The sequence below is a fragment of the Ictalurus punctatus genome, chromosome 15 (genome assembly GCF_001660625.3).
Source record: "Ictalurus punctatus breed USDA103 chromosome 15, Coco_2.0, whole genome shotgun sequence".
NCBI classification, from domain to species: Eukaryota; Metazoa; Chordata; class Actinopteri; order Siluriformes; family Ictaluridae; genus Ictalurus; species Ictalurus punctatus.
In genome coordinates this window covers 2,776,383-2,792,739 of record NC_030430.2, presented here as the reverse complement: position 1 = coordinate 2,792,739, position 16,357 = coordinate 2,776,383, and the positions used below count along the sequence as shown (strand labels likewise).

At 40.7% G+C, this 16,357-nt stretch overlaps 1 protein-coding gene across 1 annotated transcript in view; it reads right to left on the bottom strand.

Moving 5' to 3' along the window:
• erbb3b (erb-b2 receptor tyrosine kinase 3b) overlaps window positions 1–14,992 on the bottom strand; it is a 37,337-nt gene extending 22,345 nt beyond the window's left edge. The window contains exons 1-4 of the mRNA XM_053686259.1: window positions 14,821–14,992; window positions 14,505–14,668; window positions 4,436–4,587; window positions 4,027–4,207 (exon numbers count right to left, since the gene is read on the bottom strand). Of these exons, the coding sequence (XP_053542234.1) occupies window positions 4,027–4,207; window positions 4,436–4,587; window positions 14,505–14,571 (400 nt within the window). The 5' untranslated portion in view covers window positions 14,572–14,668; window positions 14,821–14,992. The remainder of the gene's footprint in view (window positions 1–4,026; window positions 4,208–4,435; window positions 4,588–14,504; window positions 14,669–14,820) is intronic.
• Window positions 14,993–16,357: the final 1,365 nt, after the last annotated feature.

Below are 16,357 nucleotides of genomic sequence, written 5' to 3'. Positions count from 1 at the left end.
TGACTCTGGGTATCCTGGCTAGCGGCGTCACGTTACGTGCGTATGACGTCATGCGCCGTTGACTAGGAAGCGGCGTATACTTCCGGCTAGTTAAAAAACCGCTCGTGTTCCTTTTGAGACGATATTACCTTTCTAAAATCCACACACTAGACAGTAGAGTACGTAGTGCATAGTGTAAGTGTACAGTACTTCATTTGGAACACAACTTTAGTATTTACTCTCCGAAGCGTGTTTTTGGAACAGAAGTGACGTAATGAGTAAATCTCCCCCGTGCCGCTCGCAGACCAACTAATCGATAATGAGATTCGTTGACAACGATTTTCACAATCGATTATTATCCATTTTATCGATTAGTTGTTGCGGCTCTAGTCAAGACCCTGACCTATTTGTACTAGCATGAGGGGTTTGTGAACCCACTGCATAATAACTGGACTTTTTTTTTACTCACTATGATCCCTTACTGGAAATCACGTCATATTTTCTAAAATCTCTCAGCTCGAAAAAAATAAATGGTGGACGAACGCTCAGCCAACTTCGTCCACAAACGGAAGTAGCTTGTTATTATTGTTGTAGCTCTTAAATGATTACTTGCCTTAGCGCTTTTGAACTTTATTCGACATTCTATATAGCCTACAGTTTAAGTCGAATGACTTTTAAGTGTTTACTGCGTTTTAAAAAAATCCACTAGCTAGCCTATGATCCTGCTTGACGCGTGATTGAGCTAACATATTTATAGGACATATAAAACTTTTATATGTTTGGGTTTTTACAGTGACCGATGAGGAAATTATAAGTATGTAGACATGTCACCGGAAATTAAGTCATCAGTGTCCCAACGTGTAGCGAGCCAGGGTCCTTACCAGTGCTCGAACTCATGTACACCATATATTGATTCACGACCTAGGGAGCTAGGGAGTTGATTGAGATGCACCATTAGTTTTATTAGCTACATCAAGGTAAAACAGGAGCAGGTCAAGGGTCAGTGAGTGCATGCTAAATAATTAAGCAAGCTAACCAATAAAGAACTGAGCTGATATGTTAGGGAGGAATAAATATTACTAATCTCAAGAAAGCAGGTCAGTTACTAGTCCTATGATTCTAGCAACACTAAGTACTAAGGAAATGTCAGAGGAGCTGAGTTGATGTTTATCAGTCGGGACAAGGTTACAAAGGCATTTATGAAAAAGAAATACCCTTTGGACTTCACAAATCCACCATTAGACAAACAGTATATAAGTGGAAGGCATTTAAAACAATATTAACCCTACCAAGTAACCCTCTGAAGAAACTGTGCACACACTATATGACCAAAAGTATGTGGACACCCGAGTATTGAACATCCCATTCCAAAACCATGGCCATTAATATTGAGTTGTCCCCCCTCTTGCTGCTGTAACAACCGCCAGTCTTCTGGAAGGCACTTTTCACTAGATTTTGGACAGTGGCTGTGGGGACTTTTGCTCATTCGCCCACAAAAGTACAAAAGGTGGGGTATTGCTGTCCAGGAAGGATGGCCTGGTGAGAATTTAGTGTTGAGGCCACTCGAGTTCTTCCACATCAACCTTAGCCAAACCATATGTTTAAGGAACTCACTCTGTGCACACGGGGAACAGGTTTTCTGAAAGGAAAGCTTAATACTACAGTATACAAAGACATTCTAGACAATTATGTGGCGTAAGTTTCGGGAAGACCGTCATATAAGTGTTATGGTTAGCTGCCACATACTTTTGGACATATAATGTAGATCAACAATAAGTACAAGCCTGAACAGAAATTGCAAAGGTCTATTCAAAGGTCCCCATGAAGAAGCCTTTTTTCTGTCAAAAAAAAAAAAAGAGAAAAAAGAACAAAGCTGCTTGTTTGAAGTTTTCCACAGACTATCTGGACAAGCCAGAAGAGTTCTGGAAGTCTGTTCTCGGGACAGATAAGTCCAAGATTGAACTCTTCAGGTACATCAGGAGGCCTATGTTTGGCAAAGAGCCAACACAGCCTTATCCCTACTGTCAAGCATATTAAGGGGCTGTTGTTCTTACTCTGATTCTGGGCAACTGAATGAATCACAAATTCTGAGAAATATCAGGATTTCTTGCCAAGCCATCAATGACTACGTTTACATGGACAGCAGTAATGTAATTATTGAGCTTACTCTGAGTAAGATAATAATGTGATTAAGGTGTTTACATGAGCCGCTTTTAGAATACTCCTGTCGTGTTCCCGTTTTACACGTTATAGAACATAATTAGATTATCGGCACACGTCATTACGTCACCGCGCCACGCCGTCCGACCTCCCTCCAGTATTTCAGGTATCGACATACAGTTGGTCTTCGTTATGGTACCGTATACAGTTTTGGGTGTTTTTATTTAATTTTTTTTATGGACGCTTTAAGTGCAGTTAATTATCTGTCATGCTGTACGTGCTAATAGACGACTGATCGAAGCCGTGGGCTGCGTCTCAAACCGCGTTCTTACCGTCTATATAGTAGCCGAGATACATGTGTTTCTCCTACTACAGGCCTATAGTAGGCAAGTACGCGGTTTGGGACGCGGCCGAACTCTCTTGTTCGCCGTAAAATGTTTAGCACTGCCATGTGTGATCGTGTCCTGTCGCAAAATGCGGTGGAAACTCTCACACGACGTTCATAATGTGATTAAGGTGTGTACATGTCTGTAATATTCCTCCATAATGCGACTAAAACAGGAGTACTCCACCTGTCTTAATTCGATTAGTGCTTACTTCGAGGATGACCTTAATCAGATTAAGGTAATTAAAAATTGCTGTTTAAATGGTAGTTTCTTAATCAAAGTCTCGTCTTAATCGGGTTAAGAGTGGATTATTGTTAACCATGTAAACGCAGCTAATGTCAAGCTTGCAAGCTCAAGTTGGGCACAAAATGGTTTCAACGACCTTAAACAATCAAGTAAGTCCATTAAATGGCTTACTAAGAAGAGGATCCATGTAATGGAATGGCCAATCTAAAGCCCAGACCTGAATCCTATCGAGATGCTCTGGCAGGTGACCTGGTGAAGTTTTGTAAAGAAGAGTGAGGAAAAATCCCCTGAATCAAGATGTCAAGGACACAGAAAACTGTGTGAAGCTATTGCTGCTAAAAGGTTCCACATGTTATTGACTGAAAGGGGCTCAGTTACTTTTGCACACAAGAATATCTGGTGATTACTTAAACATTACCGTTTATATCAGAAATCTTTATTCAGGATATTCATTCAAAAGAAATCATTAGGTTCTTTTAAAGGTTCACAAACATTCAATCCTGACTGTATTTTTTTCAGTATAGTAGTAGTTGTGAAATGAAGTGACAGGCCGAGACTTATATACGAGTTATAGTTAGTAATCTCTCCAGTGGGGTTTATAGGGTATTTATGTTTCACAGTAACACGGTTCGAATGAGAGAAAGCGAAACGATAAACATGATTTTTTTTTTTTTTTAAATGACTGGAGTCCAAAAGACTTTTGTTGTTGTTTTAAAAGTCACAGACTAACATCTCTTTACCACGCAACTGTCCTGACCAGTCCCAACACGCAATACGCCTCAAGAGCTCCGTAAGAATGGTGTGTTTTAAAACACGCACGAGTATAAATGTATGCACACGTACACACCCAGAGCATCCACACACTCTGCAATGCTAACGTTCTAGATTCCAGAGTCTTCCCACGGTTCTGCTGTCATGTCTTACCTGCCCATGTGATGACATTTTAAATACGATGGCATCCAAAAGTCTGAGAATATTAGTGGAAGTTATTTTCTAATGTAATACAACGATTTGTCTTACAAATTATATTATTGACTTGATAGTATTAACTTGAGTGAAAGGTAGAAGCTTTTAAATAAATACATGGATGTCAGCGTTTTTGGCATTTAGTATGTCCACTCGAGCTGGCGTGGACTCCACAAGTTTGTGCAAAACCTTATAATCCATTTTATGTCCAATCCATCAGTGTTGTCTGAACACGTGGGCGATTAGTGTACGTCTATTATCCCGTCTATCCCTTTCCAGCTGTCCTAACCTGTGAGATGAGTCAGACCCAGGTCCTCCAATCCATACTGGCCATCGAAGTTGAGGAAGACAGAAAGGGCCCATTCCTTATCATACAGCGTGCTGCCACGGATCACTCGCAGCTGCTCCAAAGGAAGCCGGCGAAACTGGTTTGTAGCGATGAGGACATAGCCCGTCACTTCTCGAACAGTCTGCAGGCAGAGGCGAGACAGTAAAAGAGGTATGATGAAACGGAATGTAGCAGCTATTAAAACTAAGATTCTATTAAACATTAATCACTGCTTTGCCTGAAGGTAAATGTGCAGTAACGGTAGTTCAAATCATCCAAACATGAAAGATTTAGCTTGTGCTAAGAATTTGATCATCAATCTGTGCAATCAAAGCAATGGAATTTCACATGGAAATCTATGCTCACTTACTTCAAGGAAGGAGAAGTTGAAGTTACGCTCCATCAGGGTGATTTCCAAGTTGCCAGTGATGATCTCACAGCCACTGTAGCGTTCCTTCAAGACATTGTAATGCTGCGCAGGGCTGTTTATAAAACTGAGACCATTCTTGGACCCTGGGCAAACTGGCAGAGAGGGAAAAAAAAAAGTGTCAATATCATTTTGGAGTGCACAATTAAATAAGGAATAACAACATGACCGACTGAGCTGTTATATGAAGACCCCTAGGCGTGTATAAAGACACTGGCGTGTATTTTTTCGTATGAGTGCGCATTCTGGTGGGGTGTGGTATTCCACTTATACCACATCAATCTGCAAACGATTAGATTTAACGTTGTGGACAAAAGTCAGTTCTTGTTACCACCTGCGTTACTGCTAAATGACGATCTCCTAAGAAAAAACTTCACCAGTTAGAAGTAATACAACACGTTTATTATTAGTCTTAGATTACGTATCTGCCGTGCAAGTCCCGTGGAAGTTAGCTTGCTTCCAAAGTTAAAAACATACAGTGGTACCACATATTAGCTTGTGCGGAGACATGCAAAGGATCTTTAGCTAACCGACCTAGCTATTTTTTCTCTCTCTCCAAACACCTACATTAGCATGTTAGCTTAGGGTTATTTGATGAATTTCAGTTACTCTTTTCTCTCTCTCTCTTTTTTTTTTTTTTGCCAACAAGTGCCAATATTAACAACTGTATATTTATTAAACGACAACATATCACGGTTTTTATCCATTTATAGTTACATTTAATGTTGTGGAAAGGCCATGAAGCAAGTTCAAGTATTCCCAGCAGTGGCTCATGATCATAGATTTTGGCGGGCAGGACTACTTTAATAATGACATCAGCCTCGAAGGAAATTAGGTCGAGAAGCTATAACAATTGATGTGCGCTATATGCTACTATACAGTGTAGACAGAACAATTAATAGTTATGCATCAGAAGCAGTACAGACTTATAACGTACAAAGACGTTTTTAAAGGGAAAGGCTGTTTTAATGCACTAACCTTCAATAAGTCTGTTTTATAACATTTAAATTTTTGTCTTATCACGTTCAAGATAAAGTAAGAGAAAGACTGTTCATAGCTGCTATAGCATGGTAACAGGAACTAACTTATTTTAACAGATGTAAACCGACAAAACGTATGACGCCGTTCTTTCATAAATAGAAAATTGTAATCATTGCCTAATTGTTAAGTCGAGAGAGGAATAACGCATGTTGAGAAGTACCGCTAGGCTAAAAGAATCAACAGCCCTCGGCTTTGAGTACATCACACCACCGTGTCAACTGTTTTCCTCCAACAGCACGTTCTGTCACTTATTCATGAATTGGCTGAACAAATATTAATATAGAATTATGATTTCAATACTGAGCAAAATCATCGTGATGATCGCTTTAGCCATCACATGCATCCCAATCCCAAAATATTATTACTTATATATATATATATATATATATATATATATATATATATATATATATATATATATATATATATATATATATATATATATATATATGCGCTTTAATATATATAAAGAGATTATAAATAATAAATCTCCAGCATGTTCTGCAGAAATACAGGGCCAATTGTAAACCCCTCTACTGAAACAGCGTCTTAAAAGCCTAGACAGCAATGAACACAAAGGACTTTAAAGCCTCTGCAAAAGAACATCCATGCACACACTCAGACACAAGGTCGGAGGCATGGTGAAGGAGAGGTCAAAGGTGAACGAGGTCGCAGGAACGCTACAGGCTAACGCTGGTAGTACAAGGGCTTGTAATGTGCTCGCAGACGTGGATTCAACTGAAGAGGGAGGGTAAGAAACAGCATCAATCTGCCATTGCACAGCAGGGTCACTGGCTTGAGGGTGGAATTAGCGCTAATTTGCCATCCTCGAAACCCAGAAACCAAAGAACCATACAAGCAGACGTGCTGTCGCTCGCACTTTCCCTCCAGCTCTCTCTTTCTCTGCATCTCGGCAGAGCACTAGACGACTTAAAGACGCCTCAGCCGGGCAACCATAATTCTCGGGAATGCCACGGTGCGTTGGCGTGTGACACCGACCTTCGCGAGCGTGTACTGTGTGTTAATGACTATGTATCATTCTACTGATGTGCCGTGTGGCGTTACAATAGAACGGCATAGAAGCACACACCTCATTAGCAGCACGCATTAGCACGTTAATAGCTATGTGACAGTCCAGAGCTTATTAGCGAGGAAGTGAGGAACAAGAAGATAACTGCACAGGAGTAGGACGCGGTACGGTGCCGCAAAGAAGAACGCTTCCTGCTCTACTGGTGTAAGCTTTATTGATGTTGAGGGGGGGGAAAAAAAACGCCAGATCATATTATATTAAACACGTTCTGCAATGTATACTGTTATACAGTATTTACCTAGATTGAACTAACTAATCCCAAATACAGCGATCAATCCAACAATGGCAAGGCTGCATTAAATGAAAGGATCTATATTTCCCTTTCTACTCACCCATAAATCAACAATATTGAACTTTTCTGATATCAGTAACCAGTGTACTAGACTCATAACAGTAGGTAGTGCTGACTGATTATAAATAATCCCGGATAGTTATTTGCATGTAAACTCTTATGTAGATTAACAACTTTCAAGTATAAAAGGAAACACAAATCATGCTCCGAGCCCAGCCCTTAAAGGAATACTCCAGCATTTTCCCAGCCTAATCTCTATCCAATGCACCTGTCATGAAGGATTGATTACCGCCCAAGAGAATTTCCCTTCAGTGAGGGAAGCAGAGAAAACCTGTTCACCTGAACATTAATCAATAACAGTCTATGCAAATTATATACAGGGTGTCCCAGAGGTCTTCATACATACGGGGAAACAGCAAAATGTCTTCCAAAATTTTTCATACTTGGTTTATATTATATCATATTATATTATATATACTTTTTTTTTTTTCTTCTCCCAGATAGCCTTTAAGAACTCCTTTGATAAAAGCAGAACGTATTGAAATCCTTCTCATGGCTGGATCGGGAAGCTGTCGCAAGGTTGCGATGGACTTCAATAGGAAACATGGCGAGCGCATCACACACACGACGCTGTCGCCAAACTTATTAACAAATTCAAAAAGACTGCAAGACGACTTCATTTCTGGAGGGACCGTATATATACACCTTCAGAGCGAGGGATTCCTCCTCGGTTCACGGCTACCGCAAACGCTGTGGGAACGTAATCATCATCATTCCATGTACTACATTACTCCAGTGCACAGATTTATTATTAAGCCATTTAATAGAGAGTGTAATGGTAATTTGATGGAAACTGCACTTATTCTTTCACCGTAAGTGAGTTTTGTGTGTCAGGCATACTGAACAATTCAAATAAATTTGTCCTTATGTTTTTTTTTTTGTTTTTTTTTTAAATAAAATTGACCATCAAATATACACTTCCCATAAACACATCCGAGGGGGTGATATGGCTGTTTGAAGGAGTAAAGAGGAGGAGCGACGCTCTCAAGCTCCCTCAGACAGACATTCTTAATAAACAAAGCTCAGGATTGTCACAAAGCTATAAATGTGAACTCTGTTCATGTGTACTGGTATTAGTGTGTGTGTGTGTGTGACTGCATGTGCATGTGAATGCATGTGCATGTGAATGCATTAGCACTGCTGAGATCATAGAAGTGCACAATAGGGCGAGTGTGAGCAGAGCAGTCTATCAACAGAGGGAGGAGGGCCGGGCGACAGGAAGAGATAGGGACACGATCTATGAGTGACCACTCTCTCCATGCTCCCACTACTCATAGTCAACACTACAGCCTTTCTTCCCAGCCATGCATATAGCAGTGGTTACTCTAATATTTCACTTACGGAAGCCTTGAAGTCTGCAACGCCCATGATTCACCGGCTCATGAATCACTCTGCGGGGGAGCTATTACTGGAATGAAGCCCGATGCAGGAATCTAGTCTGAACCTAAGGAATCTGAAAGCAACGTGTTTTTTTTTTTCTTCCATGTCACGACATGATAATCAGTAGTCTCGCTTCAACTGGCACGTTTGAGCTGTTGTTCTAAGCGAACAAGGGATAATGAGACCTCAGTGAACAACTCTTTACTTTAAACATGTTAAGAGTCAAGAGTGACTCTTATACAAGAGTGGTTCTCAGATCCAGTCCTTGTGTACCTGTGGCTGTATAAAGAGGTTTATACATCCATCCATCCATCCATCTTCTACCGCTTATCCTTTTTCAGGGTCACGGGGAACCTGGAGTCTATCCCAGGGAGCATGGGGCACAAGGCGGGGTACACCCTGGACAGGGTGCCAATCCATCGCAGGGCACAATCACATACACACTCACACACCCATTCATACACTACGGACACTTTAGACACGCCAATCAGTCTACCATGCATGTCTTTGGACTGGGGGAGGAAACCGGAGTACCCGGAGGAAACCACTAAGCCACCGTGCGCCCGAGGTTTATACATAGTTCATCGAATACATCAGGCTTGGAAGAAGGAGGGAAATTTTCGAATTCCGTAGGGACATGTAACAGGGCTACACAATTTCATATCAGTTTAATTATCACTATTGTTTGCTTGCTCAAAACATTATCACCTGCGATAGTGGTTTGCATAGCAAACATTAGCTATTTACACAGGTATTGTCTGTGTACCTGTTTGCTTACTTCTGTTCTTTCTTAATTTCCTGTTGCCACATGGACAGTTTTGCACCTCTGAAGTAAACCATTTTACCATTAGTATCTCAGATCCTATCCTACCTTTCATTGCTACCATTCATGAAAACAAGCTAAAAATAACTAAAGAATAACACATGCAAGAAGTGATTTTTTTTTTTTTTTTTTTAAACACAAACTTACATTACACCTGCTTTTTATCCCCCCAAACAAAAGGATTTTAAAACAGTGCTATTTTTATCACCAAATACTGGTTTCAGTGTAATCACCAGCCTTGAGATTTTGTGATGCTTGCCCTGGAGAAAAAGAAAGCGCAGAGCCACTTCCTGTAATGTCGGAGTCAGTTGTAGAGGGATCTGGTTCCATGCCTCTATACAGAACATTTTAAGCTCCTTTATATTGTTGTTTGTACGTGTGGACTTCCCTGTTCGACTCAGACAACAGGCTTTCTCTGGGGTTTCAATCCAGAGACTGAGATTTTGTGTTTCCTTAACCATTACTTTGTTGATTTGGAAGTATGTTTGGCCCATCGTCTTCTTTAAAGCTATAATTATGGCCAAGCCTGAGCCTCCTGGCCGAGGCAACAAGGTTTTTGGGCTGATACTTTTTACTGATATGCTGGTACTTCACAGCCCACCATTTACAAAACACCCCCAAAGCATCCCTGATCAGCCATTTTATCCAACAGTGGCATGTCTGGTGCTTTTATTCGCTGACAAATATGCTGATGGTGTACATGACCAAGGTATTTGACTGATATTATCTGTGGGCGGCTGTGGCTAAGACGGTAGAGCGGGTCGTCCACTAATCGTAGGGTCGGCGGAGTGATCCCCGGCCCGAATGACTCCACATGCCGAAGTGTTCTTGGGCAAGACACTGAACCCCAAGTTGCTCCAGATGGAAGCTCTGCTGTCATTGGTGTGTGAATGGGTGAATGAGATACAGTGTAAAGGTTAAAACATAAAAAATAAAAAAGGTCAATTACTTTTGGAGTTGATTAGAAGTAAATAGAAAAAAAGGTCTAGAGATTGTTGGCGTTAACTTTCCAAAGAGCCGTCTCTGTCAAGGAAACAAACCTTCATTGGGCTAAAAATTGAAAAACACACCCATCCAGGAGGGCGTGTGCCATCCAGGAGATAGCGAAAACGTTAGGCGTGGCCAAATCAAGCATTTGTTACGTTCCTGAAGAGAAAGAACACATTGGCGAGCTCCACCAGAAAGCCCGTAAAACTGTGGTGACGGAAGAATTCTTTCCCTACGACAAGATGTAAAGCACAGGTAAAAAAACAAAAACTAAACAAAGAAAAATAAATAAATCAGGAAGTCCAATTTAGAGTTTGGCAAAAAACAACAACAAAAAAATTGCATAAATATCTGGAACAACATCCTACGGACAGATAAGACAACGATGAACTTGAGCACCAATTTGAGCATCACCAGGGAATAAATCAAGTGTCTGGTTATATGTCTATGAATCCCCGACCGAATGCTGTCACTGACTGCAAAGGATTTGTATTAAAAACGACAATTTCACTTATGATTATGTTAGATTGAACATGTTATTTTGAACATATATGTTGGGTATCAAAATGATTTTTTTTTTTTTGGTATTTCTATTGAATTCAAGATGTCCGACTGGTATCACAATCGCAAAATGACAAAGAAAAGAAAAAAAAAAAAAAAAACCCAGCCCAATTGGGCAATACGTTTCTTTTTTTTCTTTTTCTTTTTTTCATTTATGCAGCATGCCCTAATTCTAGAGGACACCGTGTATAAATTCTACAGAAAGGTAATTACAGGCATTGTTTTTTTTTTTTCCAGATAAGAATCGTTTACCATGGAAGTTTGTTTCTTGCATCACCTGCTGCTGAGCCACCCCTTTCACACGTGAACATATAATAACCTCAGAGAGTGCTTATCAAAATCACTGTAACTGGAAGTACATAGCCTATTAAATTTCGAGTAGGAACTTGGGACTTAGGCGTGGAGACAATAAGGAGTGGAGAATGACGCCGTCTACCTACTCCCTGAATGTAAACAAGCCTAGGATTTCTCCTGCTGAGCTTTGAACATATATGAAGGTGTTCAGTCGGGGCCGCTGGAGTTGTGCTGCGATTAGGTCTGCGACGACCGAGCGATAAAATCGATAAATAAAATAATCTACGCTGAATTTCGTTATTGATTAGTTGGGTCTTCACAATGGTGAAAAACGCATTTCTATGAATAAAACTCCGCTGTTTTTCCAGATGTGGTCACGGAGTGAGCCGCTGGGGGAAAAGTACACGGTCCAGGTCGTCCAAAACATCAGAATGTTCTATATTAAGCGCTTCAGACAAACTCGTAAGTGTATTAACGTGTCTCGTCGAGTCAGACGCTCCGACAGACGCGTGGGCTGTCTAATGTGTTCCAGACGTGTTTTCTTCAGCACAGAAATGACATTTCTACCTTTATATCCTTATCTGTAGATGTTAGATTTAGTAAATTCACGCCAGGGTTTCCATTTTACATAAAGACTCGTCCTGACGGCGAGCGAGTCGCCGTTAAACTTCACTGAACGAGCGCGAGTCCACGCGTACGCGTCAATCAAACACCGCGCAATAGAAGGGAAACGCCAATAACTCTGACTAAAATATTCATTCTGATCAAATGTGTTGTTTGATGCTATATGTAGCGATATTTAGAAACTAAAGCGATTGTGTTTTTATGAGAGCGGTAACTGTAATGGGGTTATAACAGGTCATTGTATAGAAATGTAAGCAGTGTCGTACATTTACAGAATAAAGGAACATGTCACCGTGTTCAGATGAGTGAATGTGTGTTACTGCAGAACATTCAACCTCCTACCAGTTAACACTTAGTCTGTGCTTTTGTTTCTCTTTTCTTTTTTTAGCATTATATATATAGTGATTTAACTTCTGATTTAAAGCTTGAGGACAAACAGTTGGGTTTGTTTTGTTTTCAAAATATTATGCGAATATTTTAATAATGTATAGCATATCCCACATATTTACCTTTTTACACAGATACATAGCCTTCAATTTGCACAATGTTCGAAGGACGACATTGGCCAGAACGTGAAATAACACCCCCCCCACCCCCACCCCCTCCGAAAAATACAAAAACATTTAATCCAAACTAATCGATTAATCGAAGAAATGATCGACAGATTAATCGATGATCAAAATAATAATAATCGCTAGTCACAGCCCTAGATGTTTTGCCACTCATTTAATTTCACTTATAGGTTCTTTACGTTTACAAAACAAAGTCCAACTCGTTATTACTAGACCCAACTTGACATTCTGCTATAAGATGGACTAGACTCCCATGTGTTATAATGTTGAAAAACGGTTCTCCAGTCATCCTAGCGGTTTCATCACTTCTGAATGATTGGAAATGACTTATCATTATCCGCCTTTCCTTACTACAATAAAACGGACATAATGAACTTTAGTGCCATAATCCTGAGTGCGACAGCTAGTTAAGGTTTTATGATGGGGCAATACATTCTTACACCTAGCTCTGATACTCAACCAGTCAACAGCCCTGCTGACACGATGCAACCACTGGCGAAATAAGTTACATATTAGCACAATCAGGAGCGCTGATTATGACGCATTAATACCCAGCAGGATTCTAAGAGGCAAAGTTCTTTAAAGAAAGAAAGGAAAAAAAAAAAAGAAGGTTTTGTGTGCAAAAGGAGAGGAACAATTAAGGAGAGGCCTGGTTAATCATTCCAAAGCTGTCAATATATCCCCTAGAAGTGACTCATTCCTGGGCGGTTCTACTAATGAACCCTACAGCTTAGTCTACTCGCGCTGTTCGCACCAGTGACGCAAATGAAAAGTCCTCAAGCAAGCTGGGTGTTGATTCCTAAATAGGTGTATCAGTCTGATTATGTTCAATAAATAGAGACGAGGACGGTACGCTCTTGAGTCACTTTGTTTAAACTGATCTGGAGTCTGTTATCTCGAGTTTCATTTCCAGAATAAAATGACTCAAACCCTACACTGTAAGAAAACAGCATGTTTCGGGATGGCTCTCCGGATAGTCGAAGATCATTAGTTTGCTAAAGGGGTCCTACTAGGAACCTTCTCTGATATGAAAAGGCAATATTATATGGTTCTACACTACAAAGAGCTCTAGATTTAAAATTCACTGTGTATTTCACGTTTTTTTTTTTTTTATGTATGTATTTTCTCTTCCTGGTGTATCTATTTCTACCGTCTTTCAAGTGAGTCCTCTATTATTATATATTTATTGGACGGACTTCTGCTTGAATCAGTTCGACTTCGCTCCAATCGACGTGACTTGATTAATTATTACATTTTAAGACCAGCGCCAGGTTCTTATCTTGAATCCTGAAAGGAAAATAGAAACCTGTTTTTCTCAAGATTTTACTAAACGAAGGTATGTAAGAAATGTTCTGCAGGTTCTCTGGACCATGAGTCAGTGCTAAGAATACCACAGCACACCTACTCAGGTGAAGCAGGAAAAAAACAAAACAAAAAAACAAAACGGGTTAAAGTTCATCCAAAGACCTGAATCAAAATCTGAGATTTGGAGCTTGTCGGACCCTAACACTACAACACTAAGGGGTGGGGATCTGATGGAAAGTCGTGACGTTAAAAACCTCCCGTTTGACTGAGATCTGGTCAGCAGTTCATATACTGTACCTATGATTACATCTTAGACACTTTATGGATAAATTATGAAGAGGCTATAGCTGACCTTAAGCTTTAACTCACAGCCTGACTGCTCTGTGATTATCGTATAGAACCTTAAGCGCTTACTCACACCCTGTGTGTCTCTGAGTGTGCATACGTGACTCTTGCACTAGTTTCTATCAGTCGTTTCATCACCCATAAACACGGCTTGGCATGCCAATCGTCAGAATGTTGTGAGTTCTAATCTCAAGATTGCCAAACATATATTACAGGTCTGTCGAGCAAAACCGCTCATACGAGAACCCTAAACTCTCATTTGTACCCTGGATAGAAACTGCCTAAACATCAGTATTTGAATATAACTACACCTTCATATTTACACTTATGTGCTAGAAGTGTGCACAAGGTGATGAGTTCTAATCCAGCCAAGAGTGAACACTCAAACAAGGCTCCTATTGAACTTTTTAACTGGTTAGTTTTTGATTTAAAAAAAAAACAAAAAACACCACCACCACCACCCAAGAAAACGGCTGTAAATTAATTACCAGTGAACATTATTTACAAAACACAGATATTCCATGGTCAGCAACGGATGACTCAGAGTAATTGTTTTTAAGTGCATCGCCTATTTGGTTATAAGGAGCCATCTGTCTGAAAGTAGGCTGTTTAATGCATTGTACAGTATTCCTGCATACCTCCTTGAGTTTGAGCAGCAGCTCCATGAAGGGAAAGGAGGAGAACGGCGAGCACCTGCAGCCGCATCTCGTGCTCGTGAGCGCGCGCTCACTTCACTCACTCACTCAACCACGCGCCCTTCTCCAATCCAGGTGCTTCACGCGCCTTCTTCCGGATGGAGACGCTGAGAAGAATCCAGAAGGAAAGTTCCAAATCCAACAAAAGCAGAACAATATCCACAAGTTTTTATATCCTGGGTTATTTGACTGATTCTTTCCTCCCAGAAAACTCCGAAACAAGTAATCTGATTTAATCCTAGTTTTTAAAAAAGGCTACCTTTCGATTCCGACTCTACAGAGAGACCGGCAGCAGGAGCTGGACATGGCGTGAAAAACGTCAAGCGAATTAGCTTTTTATTATTATTATTATTATTATTATTATTATTCCCCGCTTCAGAGCCAGTTTACGAAACGCCGTGAGGGTTTAGTGACAGCGACAGTTTGGGGAATTTGGGAGCGGAGACAGATTGAGTGGGACGCTCGGTAACCACGCCCTCTCTAAATGTCAACCACAGAACAGCGCTCGCGCTCTAGTTGCCAAGTGTTCACTCTGCCAAACAGCAGAGTGCACGCGACCGACTACTGATTAGCTGTCCAAGTGCTAGATTCATCCGACAGTTGAAACAAAAAACACAAGTACACTGTAATGCCAAAACTTTGTGGAAACCTAATTAACACATCCTATTCCAGATCGAGTCCCCCCCTTCGCTGTAATAATAACCTCCAGTCTTCTGAGGAGGCTTCGCAGTAGATTTTGGAAAGTGGCTGTAGGGATTCAGGTTCATTTCAGATATTCACAATAGCATTAGTGAAGAAGGTCAGGCGCTGATGTCGGATGTGGAGGTCTGGGGTGCAGTCAGCGTTCCAGTTCCAGTGGGGTTGAGGTCAACGCTCTGAGAGATCTTCCGCTCTGACCTTGGAAAAACATGCCTTCATGGAGCTCATTTTGTGCACAGGGGCATTGTCCTGCTGGAACAGGTTTGGGTCTCTTAGTTACAGTTATATTATAATGCTACAGCATACAAAGACATCCTACACGATTGTGTGCCGAGAACTTTTTGACAACAGTGTGGGGAAGAACCACATATGGGTGTGATGGTCAGGTGTCCACAAACATTTGCACCTAAAGTGTATATCTAAAAATCAATCAATCGATCGATCAATTAATCTATCTATCTATCTTATCTAATCTGGTGTTTAATGAACAATGCACATTTGAGAAAAGATTTCAAAAGAACATGCATTGTGTTTTCATACAATTCATAAAAAACGTATATGGATGTGAATAGGAGGCACAATTTTCTAAGCTTTCGAGAGCAGTTAACATCAGATATGAAGCATGGGACAAACACCATGTTCGCTGACATGAAAGAGTATATTATTCTCCTATGTTGCTGCATGACGTGTTTCAAGCCTCCTTAGTACCCGCCTGGTGAGGGTCACGATGGTTTAAATTAGGTATGAAAAATAGTCAACAACCGAGGCATAAACTGAAGAAGTTTCACAGACATTTGACGGGCAGAAATGGAATAACGAGTCCCTGAACAAAGGGGGGGTCAATATTAAAAGTAACCATCAGTATCTGGTGACTTCATCCTCATGGACTGCACCAGATTGGTCAGTTCTTGCTGTGAGATGTTCCTCCACTCTTCCACCAAGACATCTGCAAGTTCTTGATCACGTCTGGAGGACACACACGGTCACATGTAATTTTCCACTGCGAGGACGATCAGCTGTCCTTCCTGTCTCCCTGTAGCACTGTCTTAGACGTCTTACATTACAGACATTGCAGTTTACTGCTCTGGACACATCCG